Source organism: Mesoplodon bidens (assembly GCF_964165515.1).
Source record: "Mesoplodon bidens genome assembly, chromosome: 18".
NCBI classification, from domain to species: Eukaryota; Metazoa; Chordata; class Mammalia; order Artiodactyla; family Ziphiidae; genus Mesoplodon; species Mesoplodon bidens.
In genome coordinates, this window is record NC_138175.1 from 11,395,465 (window position 1) to 11,413,825 (window position 18,361).

The 18,361-nt window shown below is 46.6% G+C and overlaps 1 protein-coding gene across 1 annotated transcript; it reads right to left on the reverse strand.

Moving 5' to 3' along the window:
• Window positions 1–8,487: 8,487 nt before the first annotated feature.
• On the reverse strand, window positions 8,488–13,973 carry SYCE1L (synaptonemal complex central element protein 1 like; the record flags this gene model as incomplete). The annotated part of the gene is made up of 11 exons (XM_081215993.1): window positions 8,488–8,621; window positions 8,809–8,887; window positions 9,101–9,188; window positions 9,275–9,344; window positions 10,196–10,259; window positions 10,502–10,585; window positions 11,768–11,822; window positions 12,094–12,141; window positions 12,716–12,790; window positions 12,982–13,041; window positions 13,790–13,973. 11 exons carry the CDS (start codon window positions 13,971–13,973, stop codon window positions 8,550–8,552), a joined length of 879 nt encoding a protein of 292 aa, XP_081072119.1. The 3' UTR covers window positions 8,488–8,549.
• Between the last annotated feature and the right edge of the window lie 4,388 nt (window positions 13,974–18,361).

Sequence of the window (18,361 nt, forward strand, 5' to 3'; positions counted from 1 at the left end):
ATCCCGGACCCGCAGCTCTTGCCTCAGGAGCTTTCCGACCATCTGAGCATTTATTTTTCTGGCCTGGGTCCGGAAACCTGCTGGAGGCTGATTGGTCTGACGTAGAAAGGCTCACGCCTGGGGTCAGAGTGGATCTGACTTGGCCGGGGCGGAGCCAGTATGAGGCCTCAGGTGAAAAAAATTGTGTTTTAAACCTGAACTAGCAGGTTAAACTTATCAAAGATAATCTTGAATTAGAGAGGCCATAGTGAAGAACTTTCAACTTTGGTAAGCTTATCCATTTACAAGATGCCCTAGAAAAAGAAGTCTCAGCCAAGGACTCACTATAAAGGGGAGAAGAAAAATTACTCTTCCTCCTCTCTAGAGCCTGCAGACGGCATCCTGGGAAAGCTAGCAGAAGCTGGCAAAGAGTGAGACTTTTTACCAGTCACTTCTCCCAGGTCTCTACCTGTGGTGCCTGGTTGAGAGAGGAAGGTACAATTTTACATTGTCCTTTTCTTTGCAAATTCAGACTCTTATTAATTTGGTTCTGGGGATCCACCGTGGTTTTTTATTTTTGTTTTTGTTTTTTTTCTTTTTTGGCCACGCCGCGAAGCTTGTAGGATCTTAGTTCCCCGACCAGGGACTGAACCCAGGCCCTGCAGTGGAAGCGCTTAGTCCTAACCACCGGACCACCAGGAATTCCCTGTTTTTCCTTAATTGAAGTTTAACTGACATACATTATATTAGTTTCAGGTGTAGGACATAATGAGCCCACATTTGCATAATTGTGAAATGATCACCACAGTCTAGTTACCATCTGTCACAATACAAAGTTACAAATTATTTTTCTTGTGATGAGAACTTTTAAGATTTACCTTCTTAGTGACTTTCAAATTTGCAATACAGTATTACTAACTATAGTCACCATGCTGATGACTAGATATTTAGTTACATCCCCATGACTTATTTAATTTTAAAACTGGAAATTTGTACCTCTTTATCCCCTTCACTGGTTTTGCCCACCCCCCTTCCAACCCCCGTCCTCTTTGGCTATCATAATCTATTCTCTGTATATATGATTTCTTATTTGTTTGTTTTGTTTTTTAAATTCCACATAAAAGTGAAATTCTACAGTATTTTTCTTTCTTAGATTTATTTCACTTAGCAAAATATCAAGATCCATCCATGTTGTCACAAATGGCAAGAGTTCATTCTTTTTTATGGCTGAGTAGTAGTCCATTGTGTGTGTGTGTGTGTGTGTGTGTGTGTGTGTGTGTCTGTGTCTGTGTGTATCTCACATCTTCTTTTCCATACATCTATTGATGGACACTTAGGTTGTCTCCACATCTTGGCTATTGTGAATAATACTGCAATGAACATAGGTGGGCATATATCCTTTCAAATCAGTGTTTCATTTACTTCAGATAAATATCCAGAAGTGGAATTACTGGATCATATGGTAGTTCTTTTTTTTTTTTGCAGTACGCGGGCCTCTCTGTTGTGGCCTCTCCCGTTGCGGAGCACAGGCTCCGGACGCACAGGTTCAGCGGCCATGGCTCACGGGCCCAGCCACTCCGCGGCATGTGGGATCTTCTCGGACCGGGGCACAAACCTGTGTCCCCTGCATCGGCAGGCAGACTCTCAACCACTGCGCCACCAGGGAAGCCCCTGGTAGTTCTATTTTTAATTTCTTTAGGAACCTCCATACTGTTTCCATAGTGGCCGCACAAATTTACATTCCTACCTAGGCTCCCTTTTCTCCACATTCTCACCAAAACTTATTATTTCTTTTCCTTTTGTGATAACCATTCTGACAGGTGTGAGGTCATATATCATTGTGGTCTTGATTTATGTCTCCCTGATGATTAGTGATGTTGAGCATCATTTCATGTGCCTGTTGGCCATCTGAATGTCTTGTTTGAAAAAATGTCTATTCAGATACTCTGCCCATTTTTTAATTGGATTGTTTTTGAGTTTTATGAGCTCTTTACCTATTTTGGATATTAACCCCTTACCAGATACATGATTTACAAATATCTTCTCCCATTCAGTAGGTTGCCTTTTTATGTTGTTGATGGTTTCCTTCACTGTGCAGAATCTCTTTAGCTTGATGTAGTTGCATTCATTTATGTTTGCTTTTGCTGCCACTGCCTTTGGAGTCAGATCCAAAAAAATACCACAAAGAGCAATGTAAAGAAGCTTACTCCCTATGTTTTCTTCTAGGAGTTTTATGGTTTCTGGTATTACATTCACGCCTTTAATCCTTTGTTTTTCTTTTTTTGGCTGCGTTGGGTCTTTGTTGCTGCATGTGGGCTTTCTCTAGTTGTGGTGAGCGGGGGCTTCTCTTCATTGCAGTGCACGGGCTTCTCATTGTGGTGGCTTCTCTGGTTGTGGAGCTTGGGCTCTAGGCGCAGGCTCAGTAGTTGTGTCTTGCGGGCTCTAGAGCGCAGGCTCAGTAGTTGTGGCACATGGGCTTAGTTGCTACGTGGCATGTGGGATCTTCCCGGACCAGGGCTCGAACCCTCTCCCCTGTGTTGGCAGGTGGATTCTTAACCACTGTGCCACCAGGGATGCCCTTTAATCCATTTTGAGTTAATTTTTGTGTATGGTGTAAGATAGTAGTCCAGTTTCTCTCTTTTGTATGTGTCTGTCCAGTTTTCCCAACACAATTTACTAATGAGACTGTCTCTTCCCCATTGTTTTGATATATTCTTGCCTCCTTTGTCATAAACTAATTGACCATATATGCTTGGGTCTACTTCTGGACTGTTTATTTTATTCCATTGATCTATGTGTCTGTTTTTATGCTAGTCTCATGATGACTGTGGCTTTGTAATATAGTTTGAAACCAGGAAGCATGATGCCTCCAGCATTGTTCTTCTTTCTCAGTATTGCTTTGGCCATTCAAGATATTTTGAGGTTCCATACAAATTTTAGGATTATTTGTTCTATTTCTGTGAAAATGCCACCAAGATTTTTATGGAGATTGCACCATTTTTACAATATTAATTTTTCTAATCTATTTATGTCTTCTTCAGTTTCTTTCATCAATGTCTTACAGTTTTCAGTGTACAGATCTTTCACCACCTTGGTTTATTCCTATGTATTTTATTCTTTTTGATGCAATTGTAAATGAGATTTTCTTGATTTCTTTTTCTGATAGTTTATTGTTAGTATATAATAACACAATGGGTTTTTAAAAATTTATTTCACTTATTTATTTTTTATTTTTGGCTGCACTGGGTCTTCGTTGCTGTGTGCGGGCTTTCTCTAGTTGCGGCGAGCGGGGGCTACTCTTCATTGCGGTGCGTGGGCTTCTCATTGCGGTGGCTTCTCTTGTTGTGGAGCACGGGCTCTAGGCACATGGGTTTCAGTAGCTGTGGCACGTGTGTTCAGTAGTTGTGGCTTAGTTGCTCCACAGTGCGGGATCTTCCCGGACCAGGGCTCAGACTCATGTCCCCTGCATTGGCAAGCGGATTCTTAACCACTGCACCACCAGGGAAGTCCCCACAACAGGTTTTTATATACCGATTTTTTTAACACCTCAACTTTACTAAATATGTTTATTAGTTCTAACAGTTTTCTGGTGGAGTCTTCAGGGTTTTCCATATACAAAATCATGCTGTTCACAGTGACAGTTTTACCTCTTCCTTTCCAATTTCAATGCTTTTTATTTCTTTTTTCTGACTAATTGCTCTAGCTAAGATTTCCAATACTGTGTTGAATAAAAGTGTCTAGAGTAGGCATCCTTGTCTTGTTCCTGATCTTAAGGGAAAAGCTTTCAGCTTTTTTTTCATCATTGAATATAATTTTAGTTGTTGGCTTGTCATAAATGGCCTTTATTATATTGAGATACCTTCCATCTATACCCACTCTGTTGAGAGTTTTTTTTTAATAGTAAATGGATGTTGAATTTTGTCAAATGCTTTTTCTGCATCTATTGATATGATCATATGATTTTTATCCTTCATTTTGTTAACACCCATTGGTTGTTGAATCTTTCTCTCCCAGAACAGCTTTTGCTTTTTTGTCTGTCTCATTTTGTGTCCTGAGAACTTAGCTTTGGAACCATCAGGTTGGGTGTCCCAAAATGTGGCCAGAAAGAAAAGCAGGTTGCACTCTATTGGCAACTAGAGTTCTACTGATTGTTGCCAGCTTTCAAGGCAACTGTCTACATCTTTCTCTCTCAGCTGTCTTTTGGGAATGGTTTGGGTCTTGGGAGGGTAGTATCTTTTGCACCCTCCTTGGGAGTATTTCTTGTATCTGAAGGGGAGCGGGCTTTGCCACCCCAAAATATGCCACTTACACATGAGGATTATTTTTTGAGCTCTTGATTATTTTTGAGCTCCTGAACCCAGCAGATTCAGGAAAAGCCCTTTACCTTCCCTTCCACTGCCTAATTTACATTGGAAAGAAGGCCCATACCAGGAAGAAAACTATTATCAGAGATATCATTTTGAAACAGGAGGGAAGGCAGCAGGGCACAACCTTTAAAAGAATGACATAGCTGTTGAGGATATGATATAAACTGTTTAGAACCAACTAGGTCCAAGGTGGTGGAAGATTTGATGTCCAGTGGACCTTAAGCCTCATTATAAGCTCATTGTAATACATTAGCATATGCTAAATGACACACCCACAGGTGCCATGACCATTCCGAGAGGCTGACCATAAAAGGGCAAAAAGTGGTTGGTGGCCCAATTCCTGGAAATCCCCGCTCTTTCCCCAAAATCATTGGAATAAACCTCCTACTTGTTAGCCATGAAATTATCCAGACCACAAAAACTAACCACCCCATATTTCGGGGCCACTCTCGCCTTTTGAGACAGACTGCTTTCTGTCTATGGAATGTGTATCTCTCTAAACAAATCTACTTCTTACCTATCACTTTGCCTCTCACTGAATTCTTTCTGCGATGAGACATAGGAACTTGAGTTTCTGGCTTCCGTGGTGGCGCAGTGGTTGAGAGTACGCCTGCCGATGCAGGGGACATGGGTTCGTGCCCTGGTCCGGGAAGATCCCACGTGCCGCGGAGCGGCTGGGCCCGTGAGCCATGGCCGCTGAGCCTGCGTGTCCGGAGCCTGTGCTCCGCAACAGGAGAAGCCACAACAGTGAGAGGCCCGCGTACCGCAAAAGAAAAAAAAAAAAAAAAAAAAGGACTTGAGCTTCATTAAGTCCTGAGACCAGGTGTGCGATTTCAATTAAAAGACAGTGGGTTCGAGTCCCAGTTCATGGGTTCAAGACCCAACCTGAGTTTTGGTCTGGTTTGAGTCACACCTGAGGTGTGTGGTTTCAATTTCACCTAAGAAACTTATGTGCCTAACCAGGCAATCTTTGTTTTCTGAACATCTCCTCTGCCTTCCTGTGAATGACCTTCCTCCCCTTGGTATCATCAGACCCCCTAACCCTTTCCTTAGCTCAGGTATTATATAGGATGTCGTTACTTGGCTGTCTTTTGAGCCTTCATATCTTTAGAGGGCTCCATAAATGTTTGTTTCTCCTGTTAATCTCTCATATCAATTTAATTATTAGACCAGCCAAAGAACTTAGAAGGGAAGAAGGCGGAAAATTTTCCACCCCTACACATCCAAGTGGTTGTTCAATACTGCCAGGAATATTTACTCTTTTTCTCGGCTGAAGCCTGACAAGATATTCGAAAGGATTCTTTTTAAAAGTAGCTCTATGGTCAGGAGTTGGCCAAGTTGGAAACTGATATTCAGAACCTGGTAAGAACTTATTTTTTTAGGCTTTCTCCTTTAACCTAAAATAAAACTATGTACCCACAGGGGGGAAAAACATTCTGAAGCCTTTGTGGAAGGATTTACTAAAACATTCCAAAGACACATAGCTCTAAATCTAGAACATAGGAATCTTTTGATTTCCATCTTAGTGGAAAATCTTCTCCCTGATATAAAGAAGCAAATTGAGGATAATGTAGCTGGGTGAGTGGGTCAACCTCCATATTATTCAGGTGGGCCCCAATCTTTTGAGGAATTAAAAAATGTACTTGTCTTACAAATCTGGTCTTTACAAGACCAGACATGTGGCTCTAGAAACAATTCAAAGCGCACCTATTGTTTTTACCAAGCCCCAAACATTCCCTATTCATCTCGAAAGGCTTGCAGATATTTGTAAAACCTCTGAATTTAGGAAACAAGAGCCCTTGGTGGCAGAACTTGCTTTCTTTCCCAGTGCCTTTTGAGATGTGAGTATTCTACAAGCTGGGTCGGGTCAGTCTCCACTTTCAGAGAGTTCAGTCTGGGAGGGGCAGTCCCGTGCACCAGCCATCTCCTTGTGTATCACACTGTATTCACATGAGAAGGAGGAGATTCAGGTTCCCTCAGAGGAGGTTTTGGAAGGAGTGAGGAGTTGGCCAGGTTTATAATAAGTTCTGTGCAGTTGGTGGCACCATTTTGCAAATTTGGTAACTGAGTTTTGGAGACATTAAACAATTTGCCTGAGGTCACTCAGTAAGCAGGGAAGCCAGGATTTGAATCTTAGGAGGAAAGTGATGTCAATGGAATATCCAGGCTGTCTCCATTTGTGTGACACAGAGAACATTTAAGTTCCCTAAAGATCCCTGAACGGTGGTCTAAGGCATGCAGGCAGTGTCAGTGGGCAGGGGATCAGGACCCAGGCCTGGGGTCAGCTGGACCTGGTGTGAGCCACGGTACAGGGATTAAAGCCTTCTGGGCCTTGTCTGTGGACTTGGGATAATAATGGCAACAACAGTGAGACCCAACATTTATCCTGGGCTTACTGTATACTTTCACTGCCTCAGTTTTCCTCATCTCTAGATTGGGAATAACAAGAATAGTAATGAGAATAATAAATGATAGGTGGCATTTATTGAATATTTTTTGCATGAAACTCTCTAAGAGAAATACAGACCCTGGTGTTCCTCATCTGTAGCCTGGGAATAATAATAATAGTAATAATAATAATAAATGATATGAATGATTTATTAAATACTTAATGGATTATAGGCCCCCATTCTAAGTGATTCATGCATCTGAGTTTCCTTCACAGATGGATTGGGAATAATAATAAATCATCATAGTAATTAGTGATAGATAACATTTTACTGAGTGTTTACTATATGCCAGGTCCTGTCCTGAGAAGAACAGACTAGACAGACAAGGGCCACCTTGCCTGGGTCCCCAGGAAGTCTCTCATATTGTTAAGGCAATCACTGCCTGAAACCACCTGTCCTGGCCAGGCCCAAGAGTACCACTTGCAGGAGTTATCTTACAACAGGAGGTCCTGGTAAGGAATGCAGAACTAACAAGCTACCACCAACCAGAAGAATTCAGGAAAGGTCAAAAGGAGACCAGGAAGGACCCTCAGTCAGAATGATTGGCCAGAGACAACCCGGAAACTAACCCCATCACCATAAAACCTGAGACTGCGAGCCACGTGGCGGAGCAGCCCTCCTCGGTTCCCTTACGCTGCTGCGCTGCACCCGGGCGTCCCTTCCCAATAAAGTGTCTTGCTCTGTCAGCACATGTGTCTCCTCGGACAATGCACGTCTTAGTGTCGGACAGGAGCCCGCTCTCGGGCCCTGGAAGGCGTCCCCCTTCCAGTGCCAGCACTCCATCCCGTGCCTCGTCACCTCGCTCGGCTCCACCACACTGGCCTCCTCCAGATGCTCCTCGCACTGGACAAACTCAGTCCCCTCCACAGCCCTTGCGGGCGCCATCCCCTCTGCCCAGCGCCCCTTCGCCCAGACACCTACGGGCTCACTCCCTCGCCTCACCCCTCACCTCCCTGCTCAGGCACCACTACCTCAGTGACATCCTCCCTGACCCTGCTACTTAAAATCCGGGGCCTACAGTAGTGCCTGGTACACAAGCAGACATTCAGCAAATGCTTGTTTAACCCACACGTGCTTAGCAGGTGGCAAGGTGCCCTTTGGAACTGGGTCCCCCAGGCTAGCCTCCTGAGCAGCTGACATCCTTAACAGCCCTGCAGTCCGAGGAGACTGGGGTAAGGGCACCCCAGATGACGACACAGCAGGGCAAAGGCCCTGAGATGACAAGGTGCTTGGAGAAGGGTGGAAAATCAGCTGTGTGGCTTGAAGCAAACCTGTGAGGGTGTGAGAGGCGAGGCCAGGTAGGCGGGCAGATCCGAGGGAGTCTGTGGGTAATGCAGGGACTCTGGGAGGCTGGGATTTTACTCTGAACCACAGGAGACTGACAGGACCTGCAGCGGGTTTTTAACACGTCCCTTCTAGCCCTTACTGGTAAAACAGACGGTTCAGGAACCCGAGATGAGGCCGTGGAGATGGAGTGGTCTTGACACCCACCCACTTATTGAGCTGTCGGGGGCGTTTACTGAGCTCCCGCGGCCTGAGCCGACCAAGGGACTGGTGGGCGGAGTCCGGCGAGGCCCCGCCCAGACTTCCTGAACCACTCCCCTTTCTCCCTGAGAGAGGAAGGGGACGACCCCCACCCCCAACGACTCCTGTGGCACAGACTCAGCCGGGGAGTTGGAGGATGGTCCGCAAACGTCGCCTTTATTTCCGGGCGGGCCTTGAAGGAAGGTGGGGCCGGGTGGGCCCTACTGGCCTAGGGGGGCGTCAGGGCCAGCTCCGCCGGCGGCGCCAGGTCGTCGCCCTCGCTGGGGAGCTGGGGGCCGGCCTGCGGGGGCTGGGAGTCAGGCTTTGGGGCCCTGGCGCCCGCCCACGCTGGCCCGCGCTGCCCTTTCCCTGTCCCCACCGCCCCGAGGACGCCCTGCACCCGCACACCCCCCTCTCAGAGAGGCTCCGGATCCCAGATCCCGCCCGCTGTGTCTCGACCCGTCTGGCCTCCGTCCCGGGCTCTCTACCTCTCCGGCCCGGTCCTCTGGGGTGGTCTGGGTCTGGACGGGGACTTGCCCCCCGAGTTTCTCCAGCTCCGCCTTCAGCCTGCGGAGAAGGGTCAGAGGAGAGGGGGAAGAGAGAGGGAGTGTGGAGGGGGCACAGGGAGGAAGCGACTGACACACTGAGCCCTGAAGACTGCAAAGAAGCCCCGGAGGGAGGAGAGCCCAGCCCGCGGAGGCCCCGCCCTTCTGGGAGGGGCAGAAGGGGAGGTGTTGGCGGGGCGGACCTCGGCCCCCTGCTCCTCCTTTCCCCTCTTACCTGTCTTTTTCTGCCGGGGCGCTCTGGACCTCGGGCGGCGAGCGCAGCCGCCGCTCCACCGTCTCCAGCTTGGCCCGCGTCTGCCTCTCTGCGGGTGGGCGGGGCGTCATGGGCGGGACCGGGAGCTCCCGCCGGCCGCCCCGGCTCCGACCCCACCCCGCGCAGGAGTCCCACCTTCGGTGAGCAGCTGCTCCTTGCTGCTCTGCAGGGCACGGATCTCCCAGGCCAGTCGCTGCTTCAGCATCTGTGAAGAGAGAGAGGAGCCCTGTCCGTCCAGCTGTCCTCCTGGCCCCTCCTCCTTCGCGCCTCTCGGAAAGTCCTTACTTGAATTAGGGCGTTCATTCATTCATTCATTCATTCAGCTCTCCGTTAATTCAGTGTGCAGCTTCTGCTGTGGCCGGGCGCTGGCAGAGATGCTCTCCCCCTCAATCACTCCCCATGTCCCCGTGTACCTTAAACCTCATCTCTTCCCACTGTCTCATCCCCCAGCCCCACTGTTTGCTCTTCCTCAAATACCCCAGGCACAGTTCAGCCTCCCAGGGGACACTGGCACTCAGATACCCACATGGCTTCCTCACTTACTTCCCTCGTGTCTGTGTTCAGATGACACCTGCTCAGAGAGGACTTCCCCACTGGCGTTACATGATCTACTTATTTTCTTGTTTAGAGTCTGGGTATGCATCTCCTTGCTCCTAACCAACTTGGGGACAGCAAAGACTTGGCCCCTTTGGAATGCTGCTGGACACATCCAGAGACATTGGTTGAACGAGGGAATGCCCTGACCATGTCTGGTTCAGAGTTCCCATTTGCCACTGCAAGATAAGCACTCTAGGCAAGCAGGAGGGAAGCAAGATCAGCAATGGCTACTGCAACACTCTGGGCAATGGATGCTGGGTGTGGCAGTGGGGGATGATGAGAGGTGGTTGGGTTTAAGGTAGAAGCTGAAGGACTGAGTTGAGGTGGTGAGAGGAAGAAAGGAGTCAAGGACTACCCCTCGGCATTGGGCCTGAGCAGTAGATGGACCCTGGGCTGATCAGCAGAGACGCTGAAGCTAGGGGAGGAGTGGATTTGTTTGAGGCAATGATAATGGCTCACGTGGAATTCCCAGGGGTCCTTGTGCTGGCCTGTCAAATCCTCCAGACGTTCTTCCACGTGCAACCTAGGGGCCAACATCCAGGAATGAGAAAACACGTGCTAGGACACCCAGCCTGGCCCAGTCCGGGGGTTTCTCATTCATAGGCCTTCAGATCTTTGCCTGGTGCTCCCTTGCTAGGAGCCCCTTTATGGGCTTTTTCCTCCAAGCCTTGCTTCCAACAGCACCACTTCCAACAAACTCTCCCTCATGCAAGCCCCACTCCCATTTCCCACACCGCGCCACCCCAGGCCCTAGACCCAGGGTACCCCGGCTTCCTCTGTCCTTGACTCTCTGTGATCTGAGAGTTATGGATAGAAATTTGTTCCATGTGCTCCACCAACATGTACTTCCTGGGAAAGGAAAGAGAACCCTCAGTTATATTCTCTGAAAGAGCCACCACTCCTTCCAGCAGGAGAGGGGCTGGGAGTCCACATTCTCCCTTTCTCTGAGCAAATGTGAACCTTTATAGGCCTCTCTTGACACTAGCACCCTGTCCATTCTGTCCCCCATCAAACCATGCCTTCCCAAGAAACCTTTGTGAAGGGTACAGTAGTTTAGTTTCATAAATTATAAAGTCCTAGATTGAGGCCTGGATCTGCTATTCCACTGTGATCTTGGACAAGTTAGTTAACCTCTCTGGGTCTGTTTCCTCATATGTAAAATGGTGGTACTGTCATTGTGAGAATTAGTTGATAAATGAACATAAACTGCTCATCAGACAGTGGTAGGTGTGGTGCGCTTAAGCATATATACACTTTAACCGTCATCAAGTTTTACCACATGATTAAAATCATGACGTGCCAGCATTTGAGACCTCTGGTCACAAGAATGTAAAGGTTCAAAGGATGGAGAGATAGCTGGATAGATGGCTGGGTGGACAGTGAACTGGATGGGTGAATGGTGGGCTGGAGAGATGATGTCTGGTTAGAGACACGATGAGTGGAGGGACGATGGATGGATGGAGAAATAAAGGAAAGATGGTCAGAAGGATGGATAGCTGTCTGGATGGATGGTTGGGTAAAGAAATGAACGGTTAACTGGATGATTGGGAAGGTGGAGAGAAGATGAATGAATGATTGGATGGGTAAAAGATGATTAGATGGAAGGCTGGAGAGATAATGGCTGTCTGTCTGGATGAAGAGTTGGACAGTTGGATAGATGTATGGATGGATGAGTGGGACAGTGGGTGGATGGGTGGGCAGATGGACGGCTGGGTCAATGGGTGGCTGGGGTCATAAATGAGTAGACAGATAAACAAATGAATGGATGGCAGAAGAGCTGGCTAACCAATAGGGGAAGACTTAGAATAATACCAATGGGTGAAATTTGATAAGGAAACTCGCAATGAATGATTAAATGAGTTCATTTTACCACCACTTAATGATGAGCAGGGGTGTCTCTTGTCTAGCCACTCGATTTTATAGAAAGGGAAAGTGAGGAGTGTGTGCCCAAGATTTATTTTCCCTAGCTCTTGCCCGCTCCTCCCTCAGGCTGGGGAAAAAGGCGGGGAAGAGCTGGGCACGACCTCTTACCTCTGAGCCTCACTTTCCTTCCTTTGGCAGGGCAGCTGGAGGGTCCTCAGTGCCTCTGTGGGAGGGGGGGACCAAGGGGCTTTGTGAGAGCTCTTGAGAAGTCAGGGTTGGGTAGAAGCAAGGGGCCTCGCATCGTGCTGGGCATTGGAGGGCACTGAGGGACTTCAGTGCTTACTCTGAGTCAGATGGCAGCCAAGGGAGAGATCTGAGCAGAGAGGGGAGCACCCTGACTCAGGAGTCAGGGGGGTTCCTCTGGCTGGCTGAGAACTTCAGGCATTTGTGGGGTGACGGGGTAGAAGAAGGAGGACGAAGCAGCTGGTAAATACCTTGCTTTTTGCTCAAAACCTCCTCCAGGTGCACTTTCTCTCCATTCACTGCAAAACACAATGACACTGAGTCTCCAGGGGCCTCACCCTGGGCCCCGACTGCAACTTCATGCAAAGGGAAGGCCCAAGGTCACACAGAAGACATGATACAGCCTCAGGGGAGGAGAGGTATCTCCTCACCAACCGTGCACCCATCTCCCGCTGGGGACCATCCTGGTGCAGCTTTTCCCGCTCGGGGCACACACTCCCTGTAAGTGCCGAAGGGGTGAAAAGCTGCAGGGCTCCCTTGTGTAGGATGCCTATGGTTTATACTGAGGGTAGAGATGATGAGAAATACAAAAGTACACCATGTCAAGTAGAAATAAAGGCTGTGAAGAAATCAATCAAGCAGGGGAGAGAAGGTGGTGTTCTATTTTTAGAGGGGGCCATCAAGGTAGACCTGTTGGGGTGAAGTTTCAGCTGAGAGCTGAAAGGTGACTCAAGATAGCACGAGGCAATGTGGATTATGTAGGACGAGAGCCTCTCAGGAGGAGGGAACAGCCCTTGCGAAGACCCTGAGGTGTGCACAGGAATGTCAGCACTGGTCATGAGATCTCTGGGTCCCTCTTCTGGTCCCACTTACAGGAGTCCAGGTCCCTATGCAGGGCCTCCCAGAGAGCTTGGGCTTCTCCCAGTTCCTCGCTGGATTTCTTCTTTGCTGGGTCAAAAAAGGGAAGAAGACACGGTGTGAGTGCAGCCACTAGCCTTGCTATTCTCTCACAGACCATGACACTGCACACTCATCTTCAGACAACCTGGAGGGGCCTGGATCTCATAGATGAGGAAGTGGAGGCTTTCAAAGCCCAGGTCCCTCTTGGGCAGCTGGCCGTCTTAAGTTCCGGAGCTTACCTTGCTGAAGCTCATTAATCCGGTTAATCAGGTCTTTGACCTGTGGCTCCAGGGTTCCCTCTGCAGAAGGAAAGAAAGATTGAGCCAGAGAAGGCAGATGCCTGGCTGTCTAAGGCAGAAGGAGGGGGGCGGGTGTTGCCACTGTGTCTCTGCTGCTATGGATCAGCATTTATTGAGTGTGCGCTGTGTCCCAGGCTCTGCAAGAAACCCTTGCAGGGCTTGCATTCTGGGTGGGAGAGATGGACACTAAACAAAGATTCATGATGTCAATGCTGGTGGCAGGAAACGCCAGGAAAGGAAATAAAGTGAAGCAAGGTGCCTCTTGAGATGTGGAGAGGCCCCGAATGAGGTGAAGGAAGACAGCCCTGCAGCTCTGTGGGGTGGGGAGTGTGGAGTGGAGGACATGCCAGACAGAAGGACAATGAGTGCAAAGCCCCCACAGTGGGGCTGAGTGAGGCGCATGCCCAAAATATATGGCCAAGCGGTCTGCTGTGGCTCATGGGGCTCTAGTGAGCTAGGGGGGAGTAGCTGGAGGCCAAGTGGGGAAGTGGGAGTGGCAGATCGCCCAGGGCCTCCTGGGACGTGGTAGAGGCTTCTACATGGAAATCTGAATGCGGTGGGAGACAAGGGAGACTCCCCCCTGCCCCCCCATGAAAAGGCTGGCGGGGTGGGTTGTCGCTTCTGTCCACCTGGACTCTGGTGCTGACCTCATATGAGATATGGGGAAAATGCCACTTTTCATTGTGACAGCTATCAAGTTCTCCAATGACAGGGAGATCAACTGTCTCTTTAGGGCGTCATCGCTAACTGCTCACAGTCCAAATTTCAGTGCTCCGTAAGGGGAAGCCCTCCTCGTCCCTCTCCGGCTTCAAGGTTGGAAGCACAGAGTCAAGATAAAAATCTGCCCAACCGTCGCTGGGTCTCACTACCAGCCTATGAGACACTCTGGAGTTAAGTTCAAGTTCTGGATTTCCAGAGGCCACCAGCTTCATCTCCTGTGACTTCCAGGAGACTGAGTGCTCTCCGAGGTGCTGATTATGATACAAATCCCTGGGGTCCTTGTTTTACTGGAGACAGGCAGAGTCACTGCATTTTCAATCACGCAATTCCTCTACCTAAGTTTAGTCTAGGCAGCAGCTCCAATGTACTTTTGCATGTGGCCACAGAGTCAGGGGAAGGGGAGACTCCCCTTTATTTGGAACAGACCAGTGGATTGTAGTATTTTAAGCTGCTGATGGACTGGGGGGGATCCAACCTCAAACACAGCCAGAACTCTGCCCCAGCTCTGTTGTGGGTACAGGATGCTGGCTGGCTCCCAGTCTCCCATCAACAAGCAAAGCAAGGTGCAAAGCTGTTTGCATTGCCATTTGTATATAAAAAAGGAGGGCAAAGAATGTATTTTTTTTAATGTCTAGAAAAATACCTAAGAATTTAAAAATAGTTGCTGCTGGCCTATGGGTCAGGGAAATGGATGGCTGGGGTGTGTGTGAGTGTGAGTGTGTGTGTGTGTGTGTGCATGTGTGCGTGTGTGTATGTGTGTGCATGCATATGAGTGTTGGAGGGTAGGGTTTTCCATCCCTTTATACTTCTTGAATTTTGAAGTTGTGTTTTTGGTTTAAAGAATTAAATTGTATAAGAGGGAGAAAGTGCAATGGGATAATTTTCCAAGGTTGTGAGTTGAGAGGGTGGGTTTGAACCACATCTTCCTGACTCAAAACCTCAGGCTAAGCCTCAGACACGAGGAGACACATGACCTTTCTGCAGCTTCTTCACCATTTCCAGCAACTCTTCAGTCTTCTTTGAAGACTTGGTCTGACCTGTGGAGATGAAAATCAGAATTACAGCATCCAGTGACAGTGAGAGGGGACTGAGGAAAGGTCCAAGCTAATCTGGGCAGGGAGGAAGAAAGCCTCACTGGGTTCTGAAGACACCCCTGGGCTGAACCAAAGACAGGCTGAGGGACAGCTTTCCAGCCAGAGCAGGGTCCCTGCAGGACCCCTGTCCTTTTTTTTTTTTTGGCTGCACCACACGGTTTGTGGAATTTTAGTTCCTTGACCAGGGATTGAACCCAGGCCCTTGGCAGTGAAAGCATGGAGTCCTAACCACTGGACCACCAAGGAACTCCCAGGACCCCGTCTTGTGTCTCTAGGGTTGATGGTGTGTGCTAGATGAATCCCCTAATGGCCATTTCTTCCTGAGAGGTCAAAGAACACCACAGACATCCCTTTAATGAAATTCAGGTGTGAGAGAAGGGGATGCACCTTTGCTGCTACTGCTGTTCAAAATCAGTATGAAGTTTTAAGCAATGCAGTAGGACAGGACAATTTCATATGAATTTCTTTAAAATCATTATAGGCCACAATTTGCAAATTCTTAGAGAACTGATGGGTCTAGGAAATGGTTTACTAATGGCTGCTAACATCCACGAAAGCCAACTGAATATTATAAGCCTCCTGATGGAAGAACATAACACCACCTGTGAAGGATTCTGCTCCCCTCAATCCCAACCGGAAAAAACAAACAAACAAAAAAGGAATCTTCAACCTTTGTCACTTTTGCCAACGGGATAGGCAAAAACAGCATTTCATTTCAAACTTTCTGGTAGTAAATATTAAAAACGTACTTGGGCTTCCCTGGTGGCGCAGTGGTTGAGAGTCCGCCTGCCGATGCAGGGGATACGGGTTCGTGCCCCAGTCCGGTAAGATCCCACATGCCGCAGAGCGGCTGGGCCCGTGAGCCATGGCCACTGAGCCTGCGCGTCCGGAGCCTGTGCTCCGCAACGGGAGAGGCCACAACAGTGAGAGGCCCGCATACTGCAAGAAAAAAAAAAAAAAAAAAAAGTACTCAACTCCTCTGGATCAGAAATTCCACCTCTAGACATTTTAAGGAAATAAGTAAGGATGATGGGCAAGATTGTTCCATTGTTCATAATCTTAAAAGACGGAAGCAACTTAAAGGTATCTTAGTTGACTACGGTACATTCAGAGGATAAAATTCTTTGCAGCCATTAAAACTCATGATGTAAATCAGGGGTTCTTGGGAATTTCCTGGAGGTCCAGTGGTTAGGACTCAGCACTCTCAATGCCGGGACCTGGGTTTGATCCCTGATCAGGAAACTAAGATCCCACGAGCCTCGGGGGGGGGGGGGGAACAGGGCTTCTTGACCTAAGCTTATTAAATTTTGTTGAAATGTTTGGTGGTATGTTCACTTGCTTTACATCTTTTTGTCTTGTCTGAGATCTTTTACAGATTGGTATGTATTAATTTAATTGTGCATAAATCTCATTGCTTTTCTCTGGTATCATTGGTTGGTATGTCTCCTGTGGAGACTTTTATGTTCTTTAAATATTCTTAATATTTGGAATGAAACAAAAACAATTAAATCTACTTTAATAACGAAGGGAGATATTTGTGATTACTTGTTTTGTTTTTAATATTATGAAAATTTCCAAAGGCACACGAAAGTAGAGAGGATACCATGATGAACTCCAGTTTACTCATTGTCCAGATCTGACAATCATTAATATTTGCTTCAGCCGAAGAAAACGTATTTGCTTCAGCTATGTTTTTCTTGTGCTAAAGTATTTTCAAGCAAGCCCCAGACTTCATGACATTTCATCCCTAGATACTTCACTGAGTCTCAACTAAAATAAAAGAAAGTCTCAACTACTAGAAGACATTTTCTTAGATGACTCCAATCCTATAATCACACCGACAAGATTAGCAATCATCACTAATCATCGGATCATTTATATCACAAAATGCCCACAACGTATGTGGTTTCCCCTGATTGTCCCCATATGCCTTTCACAGCTGGCTTGTTGAACGATTTCTGTGAAAGCTCCATCTGTGTTTTTCCTCTCCACTGCATTTATTTTTTTATTGCAGTATAGTTGATTTACAACGTTGTATTAGTTTCAGGTGTGCAGCAAAGTGAATCAGTTATACATATACATATATCCACTGTTTTTTTTTTAAAGATTTTTTTCCCATATAGGCCATTACAGAGTATAGAATAGAGTTTCCTGTGCTATATAGCAGGTTCTTATTAGTTATCTATTTTATATATAGTAGTGTGTATATGTCAACCCCAATCTCCCAGTTTATCTCTCCTCCCACCCTTATCCCCTGGTAACCATAAGTTTGTTTTCTACATCCATGACTCTACTTCTGTTTTGTAAATTTGTACCCATTTGTACCCTTTTTTTAAGATTCCACATAAAAGCAACATCATATAATATTTGTCTTTCTGTGTCTGACTTACTTCACTCAGTATCACAATCTCTAGGTCCATCCCTGTTGCTGCAAATGGCATTATTTTGTCCTTTTTTATGGCTGAGTAATATTCCATTTTATATATGTACCACATCTTCTTTATCCATTCTTCTGTTGATGGACATTTAGGTTGCTTCCATGTCCTAGCTATTGTAAATAGTGAACATTGGGGCACATGTATCTTTTAGAATTATGGTTTTCTCTGGTATATGCCCTCAGAATGGGAGAAAATATTTGTAAATGAAACAACTGACAAGGGATTAATCTCCAAAATATACAAACAGCTCATGCAGCTCAATATATATATATATAAAAAACACAATCAAAAATGGGCAGAAGATCTAAATAGACATTTCTCCAAAGAAGCCATACAGATGGCCAAAAAGTACACAAAAAGATGCTCAACATCACTATTAGAGAAATGCAAATCAAAACTATAATGAGGTATCACCTCGCACCAGTCAGAATGACCGTCATCCAAAAATCTACAAACAATAAATGCTGGAGAGGGTGTGGAGAAAAGGGAACCCTCCTATACTGTTGACGGGAATGTAAATTGGTATAGCCACTAAGGAGAACAGTACGGAGGTTCCTTAAAAAACTAAAAAAAGAACTACCATATGATCCTCTGCGCTGCATTCCTAGTCACCCAGTAAGATCATAGGTGATCAGTAAATCTTTCAAATAGTCCAGCTAACATCTTGACAAAAGTTTAAAAAAATCAATGTGACAAAACAAAACAGGCTATAGAGCATGAACCCCTTTGAAACACTTTATTTTGAAATAATTTCAGATGTATTGAATACATAAAAGTTGTAGAAATAGGCCACAGGGCTATTTGCCCTTGTATCAGATTTCCCATTTGTGAGCATTACTGCACATAAATTGCAGGCATCATGACCCATTATTTCTTAATATTCCAGTATATATTTCCTATTTATAAGGGGACTCTACCAGGTAACTGCAGTATAACCATCAAAACAGAGACATTAATATTGACCAATATTAATGTATGATCCTCAGATGCCATTCAGCATTTTCCCTCTTATATTTTAATATTATTTAGCACTACTTACATTTTCCTTTTTAAAAAATTACAAAAACG